The sequence below is a fragment of the Bombyx mori genome, chromosome 23 (genome assembly GCF_030269925.1).
Source record: "Bombyx mori chromosome 23, ASM3026992v2".
NCBI classification, from domain to species: domain Eukaryota; kingdom Metazoa; phylum Arthropoda; class Insecta; order Lepidoptera; family Bombycidae; genus Bombyx; species Bombyx mori.
Window position 1 is genome coordinate 5,053,413 of NC_085129.1, and position 19,400 is coordinate 5,072,812.

A 19,400-nucleotide genomic window follows, 5' to 3' on the forward strand; every position below is an offset into this window, starting at 1 on the left:
CGCATTTTTTTAAATATTTTAAATTAATGAAGGCCATTTAATTGAAAATATAAAACTAGAGAATAGGCCATACTTTCATCGCTGCCTCTAGATTCCAAAGATCTAACAAAATACTAAAACTGATAAGTTTTTACATAGTATACAACAAAAGATTTTCAGTTACCACGTTATAAAAAGACAAAATCGAAACACTGATATTTTTCTAGAATAAAGTTCTCATCGTTTAATTTTACAAAAAACTTATAATCTCCATGTCCTTTGTATATAATTAATTTAAATTAGTTTTAATTCATGCAAATACAGTGAAAATATAAAAGATTCCTATTATTCAACTTCAACAATGCAAACTCTTATATTTAATAAAAACAAAATGCGCGCACAAAAAGGCTTGTACGAATCACGATAAGTTGTATATATATATAAAGTTGTATTATTACTGATTAATTCATTTACAAACTAACTTGGCTCCGAATATCTTTAGAAAATGCTTACTACACTGTTACTATTATCATGTGCATTTTTCAGTGCTTCGGGTGAAAAAGGTAAGTTAAAATATTTTATTTTCATACTTCTTCTTCTTGCCCTTATCCTACTGTAGGAGATCAGTGCGTCATGTCCTTTTTTGCATTTTAGCCTATCATACGTCATTTCTGCATTCACACTTTTCTCTCACATATCCTTTTTGTATTGCTTATTGTATTGCTGTTGCTCTCCTGCCCTTCAAACGTGACCCAATAACTGCTTCACGGCAGAAAAGTGGAAGGGTGGTGGTGGATGGGGAAGGATGGTGGTAGTGGTGGACAGTGGTGTCGAAACTGTACAGTTGTGGAAATTGTATTAATTTTGCCGAATTTATTTTATTGCTCGCTGGTGAATGTACACCTTTTTTTTGTTGAGAAAATTTTATTTGTCTTATTAAAAAGATCACCGGTGGGATCACCGACCAACTTATTAGCCTGTGGAGTGGTATGTGGGCAGCAAAATATTCTGATCGTCTTGTTTATTAGGCTATAGATGCGTGAACTGTTTTTTTTTTCCACATCAATCCACGAACTGTCCTGGCCAGAAGTAAAACAAAATTAACACGTAGACCAATAAGGAATAATCGAATTTGTTTTCAGAAAAATGCAAAGTTACAGACAAGCAATGTATTCTTTTGCTCAGCAATTCTGTCTTTGAAAAAGTATTCGAAGCTGATAATAATCAAAACGTCGATCCCATGTACATAGAGTTCATGGAAGGAAATTTTCTTGACCTGAAGATCAAGTTCAGAAATATTTCCATGACTGGCTATAATACCTGTAAAGTCTTCGATTTATAGTAAGAACATATTTTTAGTTTTCAGTAAATAATATAGATATTTGTATTGTATAGTTTGGCTGTCACAATTCATATTTACATACTTGCAGTAAATACATTTGAAGACATTGTAGCCTAATGTATTAGTCACCCCATGTCCTATCCCTCATTTCGATCTGGACAGATACGTATTTTTCCAAGAAACAAGTATTTAATAAGTTTTTATTTTATTTTATTATTATGTAATGTACCAAAATCTAGGTGCGGCACAATACTAGTATTACAATCTAACTCAAAAAGGCTAATAAATAATTTTAATTTAACATAAAGTACTATTTTATCCCGCACGGCGGGAAGTCGTTCGATGCGGAAGGCGGAGGACCGCATTATGTGGAAGGCATTGGGGAAGGCCTATGTCCAGCAGTGGGCAGATAAAGGCTGATGATGATGATGATGATGATGATGACTATTTTAACTAATGTCTCTAAGAATAAAGTCCACTGATCTTACTTAGTGTCTATTAAGGCTAAACACTTTGTTCATGTGTTAATTAATTACGTCACTATCACTATAACAATATTTCGAATTAACTCCACACTAACTTCGAAAGGCTTAGTCCTCTTGAGCCTTCTCACTAAATCTGTGTTGTCGAGGAGTTGGATTCCACATTCACATGATGGTGAAGCCTGTGTTCATGAGCTTTGGCATATTTTGCAATTACTTTGCGGACAGGCTTAATAGTAAGGTGCTGGTAAAGATTGTCATTTCTTATATACCAGGGTGCGTTCACAATATCCACGAGAACTTTATTTTGGAAGCGCTGTTATTATTCTGATGTTAGCTTCCTTGATACAAACCCAAAGCTGTTATGATATGCTGGCGCTAAGACTGGTTTGTACAACATTAATTTATTATATACCGTCAACGAGGAGCGTCTTCCAAGTAACCAGTACAACTTTTTGTGTCTTATTCCTAGTTCTTCACGTTTTTTCTTCACGTGAGCTTTCCACCACAACTTTGCGTCAAGGATCAAGGGTATTTGGTTACCTGTATATATATATAGCGGATGGTAAACAGGTCTCTTGTTTGTGAATTCAGTATGTACTGATTTGGATTCGTTAAATTGATTCTCCATCTTCTAGTCCACTGGTGAACGCAATCAATTGCTATTTGTGCGTTTTTTACTGCTTCTTCGTGACTATTACCAGTCACCATTATGGTTGTATTGTAAGCAAAGGTATCAGTAGTACTATTATTTATGTGGGGTATATCGCAAGTGGGTACAGGACCGGCCCTAAAACACTTCCTTGTGGTACTCCAGCTTTTATTGTTTTTAGCTCTGAGCAGGCATTGTTTTTTCTAATTTGAAATACCCTCTTAGATATATATGATTGCAGAATATCCAGAAAATGTCTAGGTAATAGTGGTTTAAGTTTAAATATCAGGCCTAGTTGCCATACTTTGTCAAAAGCTTGAGCTACGTCTAGAAAGATGGTAGAACAGACTTTCCTTTCTTCAGGCCCGGAACGCGATACACCGCCGACCGGGTTGCTCTTCCACAGTATGTTTGGCGACGAAAGTGACTTCTGCGAGATAGTGGACGTGCAAAAGTCAAGCATCGCCTGCCAGGACTCGTCGCTGCCGAGCATCGTAACTGTGACTCTCGGAAGTGACAAGTCCGGTCCTATTTTTTTCAGGCAGCTTCGGGAATTTTGAATTTAAGTTCAACATTTTAAACCTTATAATTATAGATTACTTTATTCTACATCAATAGGTTTCGCAGCGCACGCGATCTAAAGAATATTTTAGGTAATTTTGTTTACACCTTGCGTTACATTATTGGAGTTTTAGTAAGGATACCTATTTTTTTTTAAAAAAAAATATAGCCTATGTCACTCAGGGATAGTGTAGCTTCCAAACAGTGAAAGAATTGTACAAATCGGTTCAGTAGTTTCGGAACCTATTCAGTACAAAAAAATAAACAAATCTTACCTTTTTAAAATTTTATATAGATTAACCACTACTTATTGAACTTAGACTGAAATACCTAAATTATTATTCCAACTTTACTTTTAATTCACAGTTGGGATATAGAACAATTTTTATTCAACTTCGAATTGTACTGTTCGAGAATTTCGATTAATGGTCAATATGAGATATCTGGACCGGCTGTGACAACTGAAGAAAAAGGAAAATATACTATTAATACAAGTAAGTCGTTCGTTATATACGTACAGTAATTTAAGATAAGTAAACAGTAACTTAGTAATTAAGCAAACGGTCATTTAAGAATTAAATACAAGGCGATGACGACAATTTTTTGATCTAGGAAGAGATCTTTCTGATTATCCGCTCTAAAAATATCCGTTAACGCATTGTGAGCGATCATTTCACACATCAGAGGTGACCGACTAAAACTTGTCGCTCAACAACACGTGGCCAAACCCCGGATGGGAAAAAATCTCAACCGAGGCATGCTGGGGACAAGGCTGTGGCGACTCATTTACCCGCCACTACTTGGCCAAACGCCTTACAATTCGACAAAATCGCTGTCGCTTATGAATTTAGGCAATCATACATTATTATTGTTCAACACTTCGGTATCTTAAAAAACTCAGGGCAGTACATATCGATATTCGCCGTGTTACCCATCGTTCGTGTCAGTGCCTTTACTACTCCTATATGTTCTTTCTTTTTCGTACCACTTGTGTTATAGTTTGTTTGTGTATATTTCTATCTTCAATAAACTATTCAAAGCAGTACATATTCATATGCACTGTGTAAACCATCCTTCGTGTCAGCGCCTACCCAAAACAGTTAGAAGCAGCACTACTACAACTGCATCTACAAGGCAATAGATCACACGTGTAGACTGTAGAGCATGTCTCCTCAAGACCCTTTCCCCGTTAGATGCCACAGTAACAGTCACTAAAACCACAACGGTCGGGATTATCGGGTGGTTGAATATTCGATGTCCGTCCCGATGGCATCGCTAAATGGTACCGCTAGGAAGCCATTTTAAATCAGAACCGGTGTTTGGCGGGAAATGCAGTCATCCGTCACTTAACCAGGTGACTTTCGCAAAACATTTCATCCTCTTGGTGATATCCAAACTGAATTACAAAAGGCACCTAAAACACTATAGAGTACCAGGATTTTGGGCAAAATCTCTTCTCCAACCCTGGCTGGACGCTGGCGGTTTGATGCTGAGAGATATCAAACATCGCCCACCAATTCTCAGCTTAATCACAATGCTCCGTAGCGACCAGTCAGAACCTATGTAAAGACCAAGGACACAGAGCCACGCCTCCCGTACGAAGTAGATTGCGAATGTATACTCTACCGTATCCAAGAGGCATAAACAGAGATAGTATTCAATTTTTTCGGCTGGAGCCGAAACTCCTACGAGATCCCTGCGTGAGATATAATCCAAATTATATTGGAGGGAATACTGCGGTCAACAGTCGCCACCCAGGCAGTGCCGCTAGTTGCGCGTTACCCAGTCACCGTAGACTAGTTGAATCGCTTAGATACATGGCAGGTCAGCCGAAGGATCGAACAGTTGGCTGGACTCATGCCTCCAGTAATAAAAATCTATAACAGAGAACCAGTACTTCTCTCAGTCTTGTCATCATTGATGTTTTCCACGTCCACGTCATATATTTGTATGGAATGTACGGATACGAAGATGACATTTTAATCCTATAATCACCGCGGTATATAAATAATGTAGATCTTTACGATGACTTTTTTTTTTCTACCTATGCTGAGAGCCTTGAGAGGCTATTTCAGCTTAACCTTAACTAGTAAGTGAGCTCACGGGGCTCAAATCTGACGACGTTGCTAACACGAACCCTAGCAAGGGTCGTGCTTCGCAGAATCTACCACCAGATCGGAAACGTGACCCACTGAGAAGATCCGGCGAGCAACTCAGTGACTCTCCTCTGTGTCTAAGGGTTAATTTACTTCGACGAGAACGATGTCGGGTGCTTGAGGTTCCTAAAAGCACCGGTAGTGGATCGGGAAGATCCAAAATGACGTGGACGACGATCTAAATTTAGTACCGATACGTAAGTATCTTAACGAAGCATCAGAACGTTACTTCGACAAAGAGGCGCGACACGGAAACCCTCTGATCGTAGCCGCCGCTAATTACTTATCCTACTGCGACGCGGCAACGTAAAGCCGCCGTTACTCGAAACATGTCGTATCCCCCGGAGAACACTCTCGGTGCTTTTAGAAACCTCAAGCTCCGGTCACCGTCTCAGGTTGAACCCGTGAGCTCACCACCCGTCCGGACGTAGATGGAGTAGCCTCATAAGCTACCGGTGAATAGGTAGGGAAAAGAGAAAAAAGCCTCATAATAGGAAATAATATTTTGGGATAGCAATTTTGCTCTATAAATATGAAACCAGCAAACAACAAAGCCTTTAAATTTTTTTTTTTTTATATGTTTTCTGAGCTTATCTGTGTTCCGGTCGAAGCTTAAAATAAAATCAAACTAACGATTTTTAATGAAAATTTGGGTAATTATATTTCAGAAAGCTACAAGTTAATGACGAACACGACATTTGAGCTTGTACAAACTGTTGGCAATAAAACTGTTTTTCATGTTAAGAACTTCAACGCCAAGGTGTCGCCGTTGGAAAAAGTGGCTTTACATTTCACGAATCTTTATAACGGGCAGGAAATACCAAGTAAGTACAATTATTGTGATTGCAATACGTCAATTTCACTAACACATTAAGAAACAATAGTAATCAAATTTACCTGCAAAATTACTTGGGATATTTGTAGGCTTATTGTGAACCCAGACGGGTAAATATTAATACAACCAATCGCCATTCTCTACTGCTACGGGGCGATGAAATAACCAATATAAAATATTATTGAAATTTGGGTTTGAAGGGCGGGGCAGTCGCTATACACTGAGACTTAGAATTCATGCTTAGAATTCAATCTCAAAGAGAGCGGTATTAGCGGTAGAGCGGTCTATGAGTTCTAATAACTCTTTTTTCTTTTTCTTTATTACTTAGATGGGTGGACGAGCTCACGGCCCTCCTGATGTTAAATGGTTACTGGAGCCCATAGACATCTACAACATAAATGCCGCCACCCACCTTGACACATGAGTTCTAAGGTCTCAGTACAGTTACAACGACTTCCCCAGCCTCCAAACCGTACGTACCTATCCGTGCGGACTCACAAGGGTTCCCACCACCAGTAATTATGCAAATTATAATTTTGCGGGTTTGATTTTTATTACACAATGTTATTCCTTCACCATGGAAGTCAATCTTGAACATTTGTTAAGTACGTATTTCATTAGAAAAATTGGTACCCGCCAGCATGATCCGAACACTAATGCATCGCAAGATACGAATACACCAAACGTCTTATCTTTTAGGCCACGACGACTCTACAATACTTAGATAATTATGAGCTCGTCTATCGAAGTGACCAGAGTTCTTACGTTCGAGGTCACTCAGAATACCATGGAAGGTTACTTTTCTAAAAAATATGAACCAAGGCTTTTACTGGGACCAACTCTCGACTTCTACGGCGTGATAGTTTTGTACTACGAATGACACTTACTTAGTTGAATAACTTAGCTAATATTTTTTACAGGTGCCAAATTTTTAACACAAGAGCACTGGAGAAATATTATCTACACTCTTCAAGATAACTTCGCTACAATCTGCTTCAGGAATTTATTTCTAGCTTTAAATAAACTATTTACAACATTGCCATTAGAAGAATATTTGGAATTGTAGTTTCCATTATAAGTAATATAAACTTAGAAGTAATATAAATAATAAAGATTACATACGGTGTTCCGCAAGGAAGCGTACTTGGACCTCTTTTATTTATAATTTACATTAATGATTTTCCAAATTCAATTGACCACGCTATGACCCTTTTTGCAGACGCCAGCACCATAACTATTAGGTGTAGAAATGACATTTTATATGAACACGATAGGAATAGTACTCTTCATTCAATAATATCTTGGCTTGATAAAAATAATTTAATAATTAATTTAGACAAAACAAATTTTTTGTAATTTAACCAAAGAATATGTAGGCTTGAGGGTAGACATTATCTTGTTGAACACCAAGTAAAACGATGTCACTATTTGATTCCTGATTTAATCAACAATATGTTATCTTAACAATTCACTTTAACACTTGTCCAACTTTAACCAGTACGTACAACAGTCACTGAATCACACAACGTAACGAGGATATAGTAAGTGCACCAGGCAAGCGCAGTCCAACGAATGTTCATTTCAAGGCACGTTCCGCCTTTTTATACTAGCCGGCGCAGCTGGCTTACGAGTCACTTCTGTTGCAGCTGTTGTTTACGAGTGGAACGACACGGCCGGCGCGCCTGGCTTGTGTGAGTCACTCCTATTGCACGTGCTATATAACATAAATATCGTTAACGCCGTCAAATATATAAATTTGACCGTTTATAATAATAACAAACACATATACGAAACAGATAATGTAGATTTCCTCAGTGTAAATATTAACAACAAATTAGATTGGAAATCTCATACAGACGGACTGTGTAAACGTGTCGGCTCTTCGGCCTATGCACTCTTCAAATTATCCTCCATTCTAAGCACAGACGCCTTACTAACTGCATATCGTGGTGTAGTTGAATCCTGTCTTAGATATGGAATAATTTTCTGGGGAAACTCAACGCAAAAAGATCAAGTTTTTAAGGCACAAAAAAGGTGTTCAAGGTCTGTGTTTGGTTTGGCAATAGCCGACAGCTGCAAGCCATATTTTGCAAAGCATAAACTTTTTTCCCTTCCTTGTACGTATATATATTTATATATATATATATATATGAAGTTGCATCTTTTGTTAAAACTTGTCCAATAGATTCACCAAAATGTCTAATGTGGCAAACAGAACTCGTCGCGACGATAAACTATGCTTTCCAAAATCCAAAACTACATTAAAGACTAATAGCATACTAGGTATGAGCGTTAGGATATTTAATAAACTACCAAAGAAATTTAGAGACCTAGAAGATTTTCATTTTAAGAAAAAGCTAAAAGGTAATCTTATTCGTGAAAATTATTATCACATAAATGATTTTCTTAGGGACGATATTGAAAATAAATGGATTTTTTAATTATTAGTTGAATTATGGATGAATGAATGGTTAATTATATAATATTAATAGCTGACCCGGCAAACGTTGTGTTGCCTCAAATAAGATTTCTAGGGAAATTCTAGTGTAGAAAAAAGACCTCATTCAACCATATAATACCTCATTATAACAAAAAAAAAAATATCCAAAAAATAAAAATAAAAAATTAATGTTTGGGGTGGACAACCCAATCAATAGGGGTATGAAAAATAGATAGTAGCCGATTCTCAGACCTACTGAACATACTATTGATACACAAATAAAACCAAAAAAACATGGCTGAAAAATGTATAGTGAGTAAGACAGGAGACCGGCTTCGTCCTCATCCCTACTACGTGATATTTGCTGGATGAGTGGTGACACCTTGCGGGGATAACTGATCGATTGATAGTTGATCAGTAGTCGACCGGCGAGGGCGGTAGTTCAAATTGAATTTAAAAAAAATCATAATTAATGGAACTTGAAATTATAAACTCTGAATAAGTATTTATCGTACTACAATTATAATATTTGATTGCCATCTTGCAACCTTATTGCGGATCTGTGCATAGAATAAAAAAAATATTAATCGGGATGGAAAAATAGGGGTTGATCGTATAAGAGTGAAAATTGAGAGTAATATATATTTTTTTTGTTTTAAGTCATGACAAAACAAAATAAAAAAATTACCAAAAAAATTAAAGTTTATAATTAACAAATAAAAAATAGGGGTTGATCGTAGAGGAGTGAAAATTTCAGAGTAATATGATTTTTTTTTATTCTACGTCATGACAAAATAAAAACAAAATTCTCGCAAAAAATTTTTAAGTTTTTAATTAGGAAATAAAAAATAAGGGTTGATCTTAGAGGGGTGAAAATTTAGAGTTGTATGTATTTTTGTATGCTGTATCATAAAAAAATAAAAACAAAAAAAATGTCTAAAAAATAACAAATAAAATTTAGGGGTAGACCACCCTTAACATTTAGGGGGATGAAAAATAGATGTTGGTCGATTCTCAACCCTGACCGATATGCACGCTAAGATTCACGAAAATCGGTCGAGCTGTTTCGGAGGAGTATGGGAACGAACATTGTGACACGAGAAATTTTTTTTGACAGTTCCGAAGATAACACTTTTTTTAATGCAATAAAGAAACAACTAGCAAATAAAATTTAAAAAAGTAAAAAATTAAAATTGATGGGAAGGGTCATATATCTCTATTAGCGATCCAACGCATGAGGTGTGTTCCTATTACCGTTTTTTAACAACTATTACCACGGAATAGATAATCTATTCCGTGACTATTACCGACCGCTAAAGCAACAGAATTAGGTTTGTTATATAAAAATTTTAATTTCAGTTTAATTTTTGCATGAAGCAACATAACTTTAATTATTAAGTCACAATTCTCTTAATTATCTCTTAAAAAGAATCTAAACGTAATCAATACTGATGGCACAGTTGGGATAAGGATTTTAGGCATGCGCTTATGGGGGTAAAAACCACAGGAGGTGCGATTTCATGGTCAGCGGAAACATTAATCAATACAGTTAAACATTTTCATCATTGAAGACTCGAGTCTCCAACATGATTCGAGTCTCAATACCTCTATGATGCTTCATTATACGATGACTCGTTTTGTCTTGGGACAAAAAAAGAGTCCAGCCTTGTCGCAATTAAAACTTCTAGCAGAATTGTTGAGTACTTGATTTTATTCAAAATATTGATACACATCATTACCTAGGCGGTACTGAAAATTTCGGGAATTAACGAAGTGACACAACATTACTATTTAAACATGTATTTATTGCTTTTCGAAGTATTCTCCGCGAAATTTGACACATTTTTCCATACGATGGAACCAATCATTGAAGCAACCATTCCATTCGGAAGTTGGGGTCTCCAAAATGGCCGTTTTGTAGGCGTCCACAGCTTCTTCAGGTGATGAAAATCTCTGTCCACGCAATTTATTCTTTATTTTAGGGAAAGTATAGAAACCATTAGGGCTTAGGTCGGGGCTATACGGCGGATGGTCTAATAATTCTATGTTTTCTTGCTCTAAAAACTCTTTTGTTCTGTGCGCGGTGTGAGAACTCGCATTGTCGTGATGGAGGATGATGCGGCGGTTGCAGTTCTCTTTACGGAGTTCAGAAACGACCTGTGGCAAACAAATGCTAGCATACCATTCTGCATTAACCGTTCTTTGTCCCTCAAGAGGAATAATCGTAACATGGCCGGTTTTGGAGACAAACGTGGCCACCATTTTTTTTGCAACACTCCGTGAACGAACAATTTTTGTTGGCTTTAACTCATTTTCGAACACCCAAACTCGTGACTGGTTTTTTGTTTCGGGTTCGTACGCATATATCCAGGATTCGTCACCTGATACAATGTTGTATACAGCATTTGAGGATCCTGCGTGGAATATTTCGAGAGTTCTGACGCACCAAGTAACGCGAGCCGCTTTTTGCTCTTCACAGAGCGAATGCGGTATCCATCGGATAAACAACTTTTTTACACCTAATTGTTCATGCAAGATTATTTGTATTTGACTCATGCCAATGTCTAAAGTTGCTTGAATTTCGCGGTATGTCACATGTCGATCTTCCTCAATCAGCTTACGCACAGCATCAACGTTTTCTTGGGTGACTGCAGTTTTTGGACGACCTTGACGGGGATCATCACTGAGCTTGACACGTCCACGTTGAAACTCAGCAAACCAGCGATAAATTGTGGTTTTGGATGGGGCTTCATCACCAAATGCAGAAATCATCCGGTCAACACACTGTTTTTGTGTTAAACCACTTCGAAAGTCATAATAAATCATCGCTCTTGAATTTTCTCGAGTCAATTCCATTTTCTCAACGACTAAACAAGTTTGACAAAACCTCGTGACAAGACCGAGAATCTTTTTTTAAATAAATAAATTGTATTCGATTTTTAAAACCAAGGAGTTTTTAATTAAAAAGATTTTAATATGACAGGAACAGTGGAAATATTCCATTCCCGATACTTTTAGTGCAGCCCTCGTAAACCATGACGTTTCTTCTTTCACTTCATTTATATACGTTGGCAAATTTAGGACAACTCTTCTTTGAAATTGTGGGATGGTTTTGATGAAATTTTGAAGCCAGTGTCTTCCTGGTACTTTGTCTTTAAATGGGTGTGGGAGATTTAATGTTTCCAATAATTTTGACACCATCTCCAATAGCTGGCTTTTTTACAGGAAAATCTAGTCTTCCCAAATAGTGAATCCAGTCTATTAACTTTTGTTCTTCATCCTTAATGAAAACGGTTTGAACTCCATAATATTCTTCAGTATACTTGTGATCTCTCTTGTTCCGAAGAGTTTTTCTAGGAATCCGTAATCTTTTCCAGGTTTCATATACATTTATTTGCTTCATTATTAATGGCCATCAATGCAGAGTCAAGTTGACTAGCTATAGGTATATTGTTTACGTCTTTGTGGTTCCATGTTTCTGAAACAAATTTATCTATCGAGTCGAATATATGTAATAAGTAAATAATATTTTTCAATACACTCAAGTGGAAGTGAATAGGTGATTTTTAATATAGTTTAGTTTTGTTATTCAATAATGAATTGCTGTTTTATTTTATTTTTTATATATGTTTTAAATTTATATTAAGCAATAATATTAATTACATTATATTTACTTAGTACTAAAAATTAATAAAATATACTAACACACTGGTGGTAGGACGTTTTGAGTCCGCACGGGTAGGTACTACCACCCTGCCTATTTCTGCCGTGAAGCAGTAATGGATTTCGGTTTGAAGAGCGGGGCAGCCGTTGTAATGTTACAAGTGAGACCTTAGAACTCACGTCTCAAGTTGGGTGGCGGCATTTACGTTGTAGATGTCTATGGGCTCCGGTAACCACTCAACACCAGGTGGGCCGGAAGCTCATCCACTATAAACTTACATATGCATCCAGACAGACGAAAGGACTCTAACTATAAAGAAAAAAACTATATGTGTTCCTTTTTGACTACAGAACATTTAAAACTGCAAAAGTACAGGTAAATCGGTAATAATATTAAAAGAAATCGTAAAACATAACACCGACCAATAAAAATGTGTATGTAATGTGTAAACATATTGCGTTTTAGTATATTTGTGGGATAATTTAGCTGAATTAGTTATGAATATTTAACGATCATTATCGTTATATTTTATAATAAATAAATAAAATAAAATTTAAAATATCATTATATTTTAACTAAAAAAATACAATATTTGAAAATTAAGCCTCGTACATTTACAAAAATAAAAAACTGCTGATTTTAACAACTATATTACGTACTTCTAATTATATGGCGTTAATAGCTCATATGCAACTTGACATACTAACCAACCAAATTAGTATAACCTATTACTTATTAATTCATACCTCATAATGAAAAACATAGTAACAAAAATATTCATCTAAAACCAAATAGCGTCATGGGTCGGTAAAAGAAATAAAATGTGAGAATCGTTCCTATTACCGCCACTTTTAAACATTTAATTTTAGACAAATTTAAGCTGTATCTCATGGAAATTACTTGTTATTTGTGTTTATTAAAGTATTAAGAAGACTTAAAAAAATATTTAAACTGCATTAGAATGCTTTACGATTATATTTTTTACTAAAAACGAAATGAGTATACTTACGTAAAAGGGACCGAATTAGTATGAAATTTGCGCTGTCTCCGTACTCCAACGACGAACTAGGCTCTAGGAACTAGGAACTAGGCACAAAAGGAAGTGATGTATATTTGCAATACAAATACATCTATATTTTCTTTAAAGCAACCGCTGATCAAAGCTTAATACAATAGCTCAAAATTATAATTTTATGAAACGGGCGGTAATGGGTGCCAAATTTAAAGGGTCGTTATTAGGTGCTTTTAGTTAAGCTATTCAAAGATTGATCGACAATTTGATGCGTGTTTGTGTTCTTGTTATGTTCATTAATTTATGTCTATAATATTTTATACTCTCGCATATGAGGAAATGAGACGCATATGAGAAAATAGTACCGATTGAGCACAATATGGAGTAATTTGGAAGGCAAAGCCAAGTTGGCATCCAAAATGCTGGGAGTCCTCAGCAGAGCGAAGCGGTTCTTTTCAAGCCTGGACAAAGACTTTTGCTTTATAAAGCGCAAGTCCGGCCTCGCGTGGAGTACTGCTCCCATCTCTGGGCCGGCGCTCCCAAATACCAGCTTCTTCCATTTGAGTCCATACAGAAGAGGGCCGTTCGGATTGTCGATAATCCTATTCTCACGGATCGTTTGGTACCTCTGGGTCTGCGGAGGGACTTCGGTTCCCTTTGTATTTTGTACCGTATGTTCCATGGGGGGAGTGCTCTGAGTAATTGTTTGAGATGATCCCTTCATCTCCTTTTTATCATCGCACCTCCCGCCATCGGAGCAGAGTTCATCCATATCATCTGGAACCACTGCAATCATCGACAGTGCGTTTCCAGAGGTATTTTTTGCCACGTACCATCCGGCTATGGGATGAGCTCCCCTCCACGGTGTTTCCTGAGCGCTATGACATGTCCTTCTTTAAAAGAGGCTTGTGGAGAGTATTAAGCGGTAGGCAGCGGCTCTGCCCCTGGCATTGCTGAAGTCCATGGGCGACGGTAACCATTCACCATCAGGTGGACCGTATGCTCGTCTGCCTACAACGGTAATAAAAAAAAAATTAAACTCTTTTCAACTCAGCTATTACGATCGATTTTAATTTAATTGTTTTTATTACCTTCACCCCCTCATGAATATAATAATACCAGAGACATAGTCAAGTCTAGCTAAACGTTTGTAATGCACTAATTTGTTGAAACATCTCAGACCTCTCTGTCATACGTCTATGAATAATCAGATAGCTTCTCTGAAATATCATCGATAACCGTAACAATTATCGACTCAATCGGTAAACGTCTTCAAATATATCAATCTTAAAAAAACATGATATAGTTTAGTATTTAATGTTTGTCAAAAACTGCACATAGATCACGAAAAATGTCAAAATTCCTAATAGTAAATACAATACATTTGTTGTATCTGACTAAAATTCAGCAAATATCTACCAAATTTATTTTATAATGGAGTTAGGCCAAACGCCTTGACCGTTGTTTTCTTCAAGCATACCTATTTCCTCAAAGTTTGAAGTCGATTAGTGCAGGAGTACACATTTGCCTAACTTTTTAGCAAATGTGCACATTTACCGGTAAAAGTGTACATTTCCCAAAAGTGTACATTTACCGTAACATCTATAAATGTTAAGGTTGGCTCACTATAATGTTTTTTATGCTAACCACATTTCTTCTTAAAGAAAACATTATTTCTGAAGGTGTTTTTATAAAGATGATATTAATTCCTATCCAAATAAATACGTTATTCATAACAAGTATTTAATTTTAATGAAATTTGCTCCTTTACGTCATTTGATTTTAATCTATACTTATTACCTATACTAATGTTATAAAGCTGAAGAGTTTGTTTGTTTGTTTGAACGCGCTAATCTCAGGAAGTACTGGTCCGATTTGAAAAATTATTTTAGTGTTAGATAGCCCATTTATTGAGGAAGCCTATATGTTTAATAACATCACGCTAAGAAAAGAGCACCAATAAAGAATGTACCAAAATCGTTTTTTTTTCCCTTTTGAGAGCTTCCGCTGTGTGCGCTGCGGAAACGGTTAAAGTTCGCTAAAATAATGTATGACAGAATTGTTGTCCTTTAAAAGATTTATAAAAAAGTCCGCGAGGACCTTTTTGAGTCCGTACGGGTAGGTACCACTACCCTGCCTATTTTCGCCGTAATGCAGTAATGCGTTTCGGTTTGAAGGGTGGGGCCAATACCGTCTTTACCATAAGGGCACACGGGGCCCGTGCCCAGAGCCCCCATTCTCAGGGGGCCCCTAAGGACCGACAATTTCTCTCACACATTTATTCGGTTTCCGTTATCATGATCGTAACCAAAAAACCAGCAGCATTCTAATATAATTAACAACATATTATATCATACCGTATTTGATTACCTATAAATGGTCATACTCAGTAAAAAAATGTTATTATAATTCGCTTTTTTTACTTTCCACAAGGGCCTTATATTCTTGTGTGCCCAAGGGCCCCAGCCTAATTTAAGACGTCCCTGGGTGGGGCAGCCGTTGTAACTATACTTGAGACCTTAGAATTTATATCTCAAGGTGGGTAGAGCATTTCCGTTTACGTTGTAAATGTATATAGGCTCCAGTAACCACTTAAGCAGGTGGGCTTTGAGCTCGTCCACCATCTAAGCAATAAAAAAACTACATATTTAAGTGATATAATTATGCAACGGGCCCAATTTCCGTTGGAATATTTTATGATTATACCTAGTCAGGTCATAAATTCTGTCACATGTTTAATGTAAAATAATTGAAACAAGTTTATTCATTATGTAACAATTCATATACCAAAATGAACTTAACAAAACATAGATTCTTATGACACTAAAGTTTATTCAAAATGACCTCCGTGATTTTGAATACAGGCCTTCAATCTGCGCGGCCAGTCGTCTATCGCAGCACGAACGAGGTCCATGTCAATATCGGCGGCTGCCTTAATCAAGGATGTCTTGAGTGACTCCAAATTGGGATGAGGCTTTGAGCACGCCTTTTCCTCCAAGTGTTGCCATATCTTGTAATCTAACGGATTCAAATCTGGACTGGAGGAGGGCCAGTCTTCGTGCCGGATAAAGTCGATTTCACGCGCCGCCAGCCAGTCTGTGTGCTCTCCGCTCTATGAGCTGGCACCGAATCTTGTTGGAATACCCAGTGCCTGTTATTGAACATGGTATGAGAAACAGGTTCCACAAGGTTCGTCAGGACTGTATTTTGATACACAACTGCATTCGTTTTTACACCTTTCTCACAAAAATGTACCTCTGTTAAGCCCTAATAAGAAACTCCCAACCATACCATGAGCGAGGATGGAAAATGACCTCGTTGGACACGCGGAATACGGTTGCTCGCTTCTTCACTACTGTGTGCGTACACTTTATCATTTTGTTTGTTGTAGCTGTCTTCTACGACAAAAATTTTTTCATCCGAAAAAAGAATTTCCCGATATTTTTTTCGATGAGAGATGCGGAAATCTCCTTGAACAGCTGACGGGTTTCCGCACCCCAAGGCCCCAAGATCTCCACGGCGAAAGGCGCAAATATATACGTCTCTCCCAAGGCCGCATATTTACGCCTTTTATTGGTTGGTGGGGGTGTATTACCAGACTGAATATAGCCGGTCCGAGAGGGTCACCCTGCTGACAGCCGACAGCTGATTGTATTACTTGACCATTATAGGCTAGGCTGATTGATCCACTGTAGCATTGCCACAGGTAAGCAAAGGTAAGTGGTATCTGATATTTTGCCTAGGTCAGCAAAACGCCCCTGTCCAGAGAGTTGAATGCATTCTTTACATCTACCTTCAGCAACACTTCACTTAAGCCTTGCTTGAGAAAAGTGCGCGCAGCGTGAACAGCATCCGCACACCCTCCCTTGGTTCCAAAACCTAACTGCTGCAAATGTTGTGGTGACATTCCGTCTAATCCACTGGCAGAGCCCCTCCTGAAAGACATAATCGCGGCTCGTATATCCTCTAGTGTAACCTTCAGGGTACGCTCAGAAAGCTCGGGGGCATCTGGCAAGTGAGTTGTTGCTAAAGCATGCGGATGCTTAGACAACAAGGCAGCGTAGGTCTCTGGTGAGTTGGGAGCAACAACGTCACTAGTAAATAAAAGGTCGGCAGCACCTTTAATGTCTTCCTCATCAAATTTTGATTCAATTATTTTTGTAATTTTGTACGATATTTGTTTTTCCTGAATATTGTCTAAAGTAGGCCTAAAGTTGAAGGAACAGTTGTTATTTATTTTTTGTGCAAGGGACCTGCCATGTTTGTCTTGGCTAACATGTAGCGTAAAAACGCGAAAGTCAGAAAATTCTCCCAACTATGTTTATCGTTCTTGTCGATAACATCTCGGACGCAGGAAGACAAAGAGGTCGCCACACACTGTCTAGCCTCGCGAGGAATTATTTTTACCAAAGAGAGGCTTATCTTCGAGTTATTTACTTTTGCCATAAAGAACCCTCGGTGGGGGCTTCATTGGCAGTTATGTTATGAAAATTCTCATTGCTACTTACATGCGGTTGCCGGCCCTTATGGCACCTACTTTTGTGTATGTGCAAACCTCTTTGTCCCTTCAAAAACGCATTGCACGGGTTCCTGTGACGCGGTTGCACCGGACTGACTTGCGGATGTAGCCTGCTCAGGGATCGGGAGAGTTAACGTTAACATATGATAATATAAGTGTTAAATTTAAATGGTAAATTTTAAACGTACACTGTAATTTATCTTAGCCCTAGATTCACAAACATTCGTCTCATAGACCAGGCTTGGCGCAAAAATCTTTGCTTATCTCTCGTGTATCTTCCGGGAACATCCGATATTGAGTGTTTGGGGTATTGTTTACTTGTTACGATACTATTTTGATATCTCCAAGGAAGATTATGTAACAGCGAAAATCACATTAAAATTGAGGAAGAGGTCCCAGCAGATTCCGATGATGATAAACCATTGATTAGAAAAGCAGGCATTTTATGTTTCAGCAAAAATTTTCGAACTGTGGTAACGTAAGCGCAGGGAATTAACTACCAACTCTGAGGTGAGGCTTATTCCTAGACACAAATGTATTTTTATCCACGGATATAGAGGAGTATTTCACTATACAAATAATTATAATATATAATTTTACACTGTGATCATTTAATTTCACGTTTATTTAAAATATTGTGAAGAAAATCTGAAAATTTTTCTTGACGTCCATTTTGACATTTTTTAAGAAAAATGTTGTGACTAAACAGAATCTATATAAGTATATTAATACATGAACCAAAAACTTTGTACCACTTTTTACCAAAATTGCGCGGGCGGCGGAGTATGAAATTTCCCACACTTATAGCGAATATAGAGAGGAAGTGCAGAATGCTAATTTTTTATTTTTATTTTGCATTAATAATAAATTAAATCAATAAAAAAAACATTACACACACTACCATATTATATTTAACACAACACATACATAAATGACTCTTTGTCACTGAAGTAGGAAACCTATGGAAATGAAACGTCAACAAAAAATTCGTGCCACTCTGACGTCATCTGACCACAAAATATAGCGGTTTTAGTGCTGTACAAAAGATTTCAATGTTATCAGGTTTTATCGATAAACGTTCTTGGCTCATTTTATTTTAAATGTTGTTGAGTATTATTTATTTGTAGAATTTATACTTTAATGGGAAGTAAGTAGGTATATTGTTATGTGCAAATATGACATGATTTAGATGTGTGAAATCTAAGACAAGTTCGTCCTTCGAATTTGCCAAGTAAACGATATGATGATTTTTAAAAGTTGCTACACTGATTTTATAAAGTTGTCGTTTGTCGCAAAACATAAAGCCGAATTTACATTACGAAATTAGTGGCGTGAAATTAATTTCGTGACATTAGTTTTACCGACAGTTTCACGTGTAATTTAATACTTTCGTAATGCATGCATTAATTTCATGCATGCAAATGAGTTTCGTGCCCTGCGCGATTTTTTGGTGAAATTAGTGTCATGCAACTAATTTCATAGTGTAGACGCGACGTGAAACTAATGTCGCGAAAGGGCCTGCGCTGTGCGGACGTGTGTATTGTTAGTTCGGACGTTCAAGCGTTGAAAATGGCAAACCAACGATGGAGTACAGAAAAAAATATAGATCTTATTAATGAATATCAATGACAAGGGTCCCGAAACACCTACAGTAAAAAATCAAAATTATCTTCACTCATTCGAAAATAGTTTTTATAACTCTCAGGGTCTTCATCTGCTAATTCAGAGACTAACTTCATTGCACCTAAATGCCTTCTT

At 37.1% G+C, this 19,400-nt stretch overlaps 1 protein-coding gene and 1 long non-coding RNA gene across 4 annotated transcripts; one reads left to right on the forward strand and one right to left on the reverse strand.

Annotated features, from left to right (window-relative positions):
- The first annotated feature begins 202 nt into the window (after positions 1-202).
- Positions 203-7,150, forward strand: LOC101737005 (uncharacterized). Of its 2 annotated transcripts, none has more exons than XM_004921713.5 (5): positions 203-542; positions 1,122-1,320; positions 3,383-3,510; positions 5,841-5,996; positions 6,928-7,150. In XM_004921713.5, exons 1-5 carry the CDS (start codon positions 485-487, stop codon positions 7,071-7,073), a joined length of 687 nt encoding a protein of 228 aa, XP_004921770.1. In that variant the 5' UTR covers positions 203-484; the 3' UTR covers positions 7,074-7,150. The 2 variants fall into 2 exon arrangements, with proteins under 2 accessions (XP_004921770.1, XP_062531156.1); XM_062675172.1 differs by lacking the exon at positions 1,122-1,320 and adding an exon at positions 2,819-2,996 and having other exon boundaries at positions 447-542.
- Positions 7,151-10,197: 3,047 nt separating this feature from the next.
- LOC101737136 (histone-lysine N-methyltransferase SETMAR) lies at positions 10,198-18,531 on the reverse strand. Of its 2 annotated transcripts, none has more exons than XR_009976240.1 (3): positions 17,831-18,531; positions 17,632-17,752; positions 10,198-11,925 (listed from the first exon to the last, which is right to left on the reverse strand). It is a non-coding gene; the product is annotated as a histone-lysine N-methyltransferase SETMAR (long non-coding RNA). The 2 variants fall into 2 exon arrangements; XR_209548.5 differs by lacking the exon at positions 10,198-11,925 and adding an exon at positions 16,465-17,058 and having other exon boundaries at positions 17,831-18,509.
- Between the last annotated feature and the right edge of the window lie 869 nt (positions 18,532-19,400).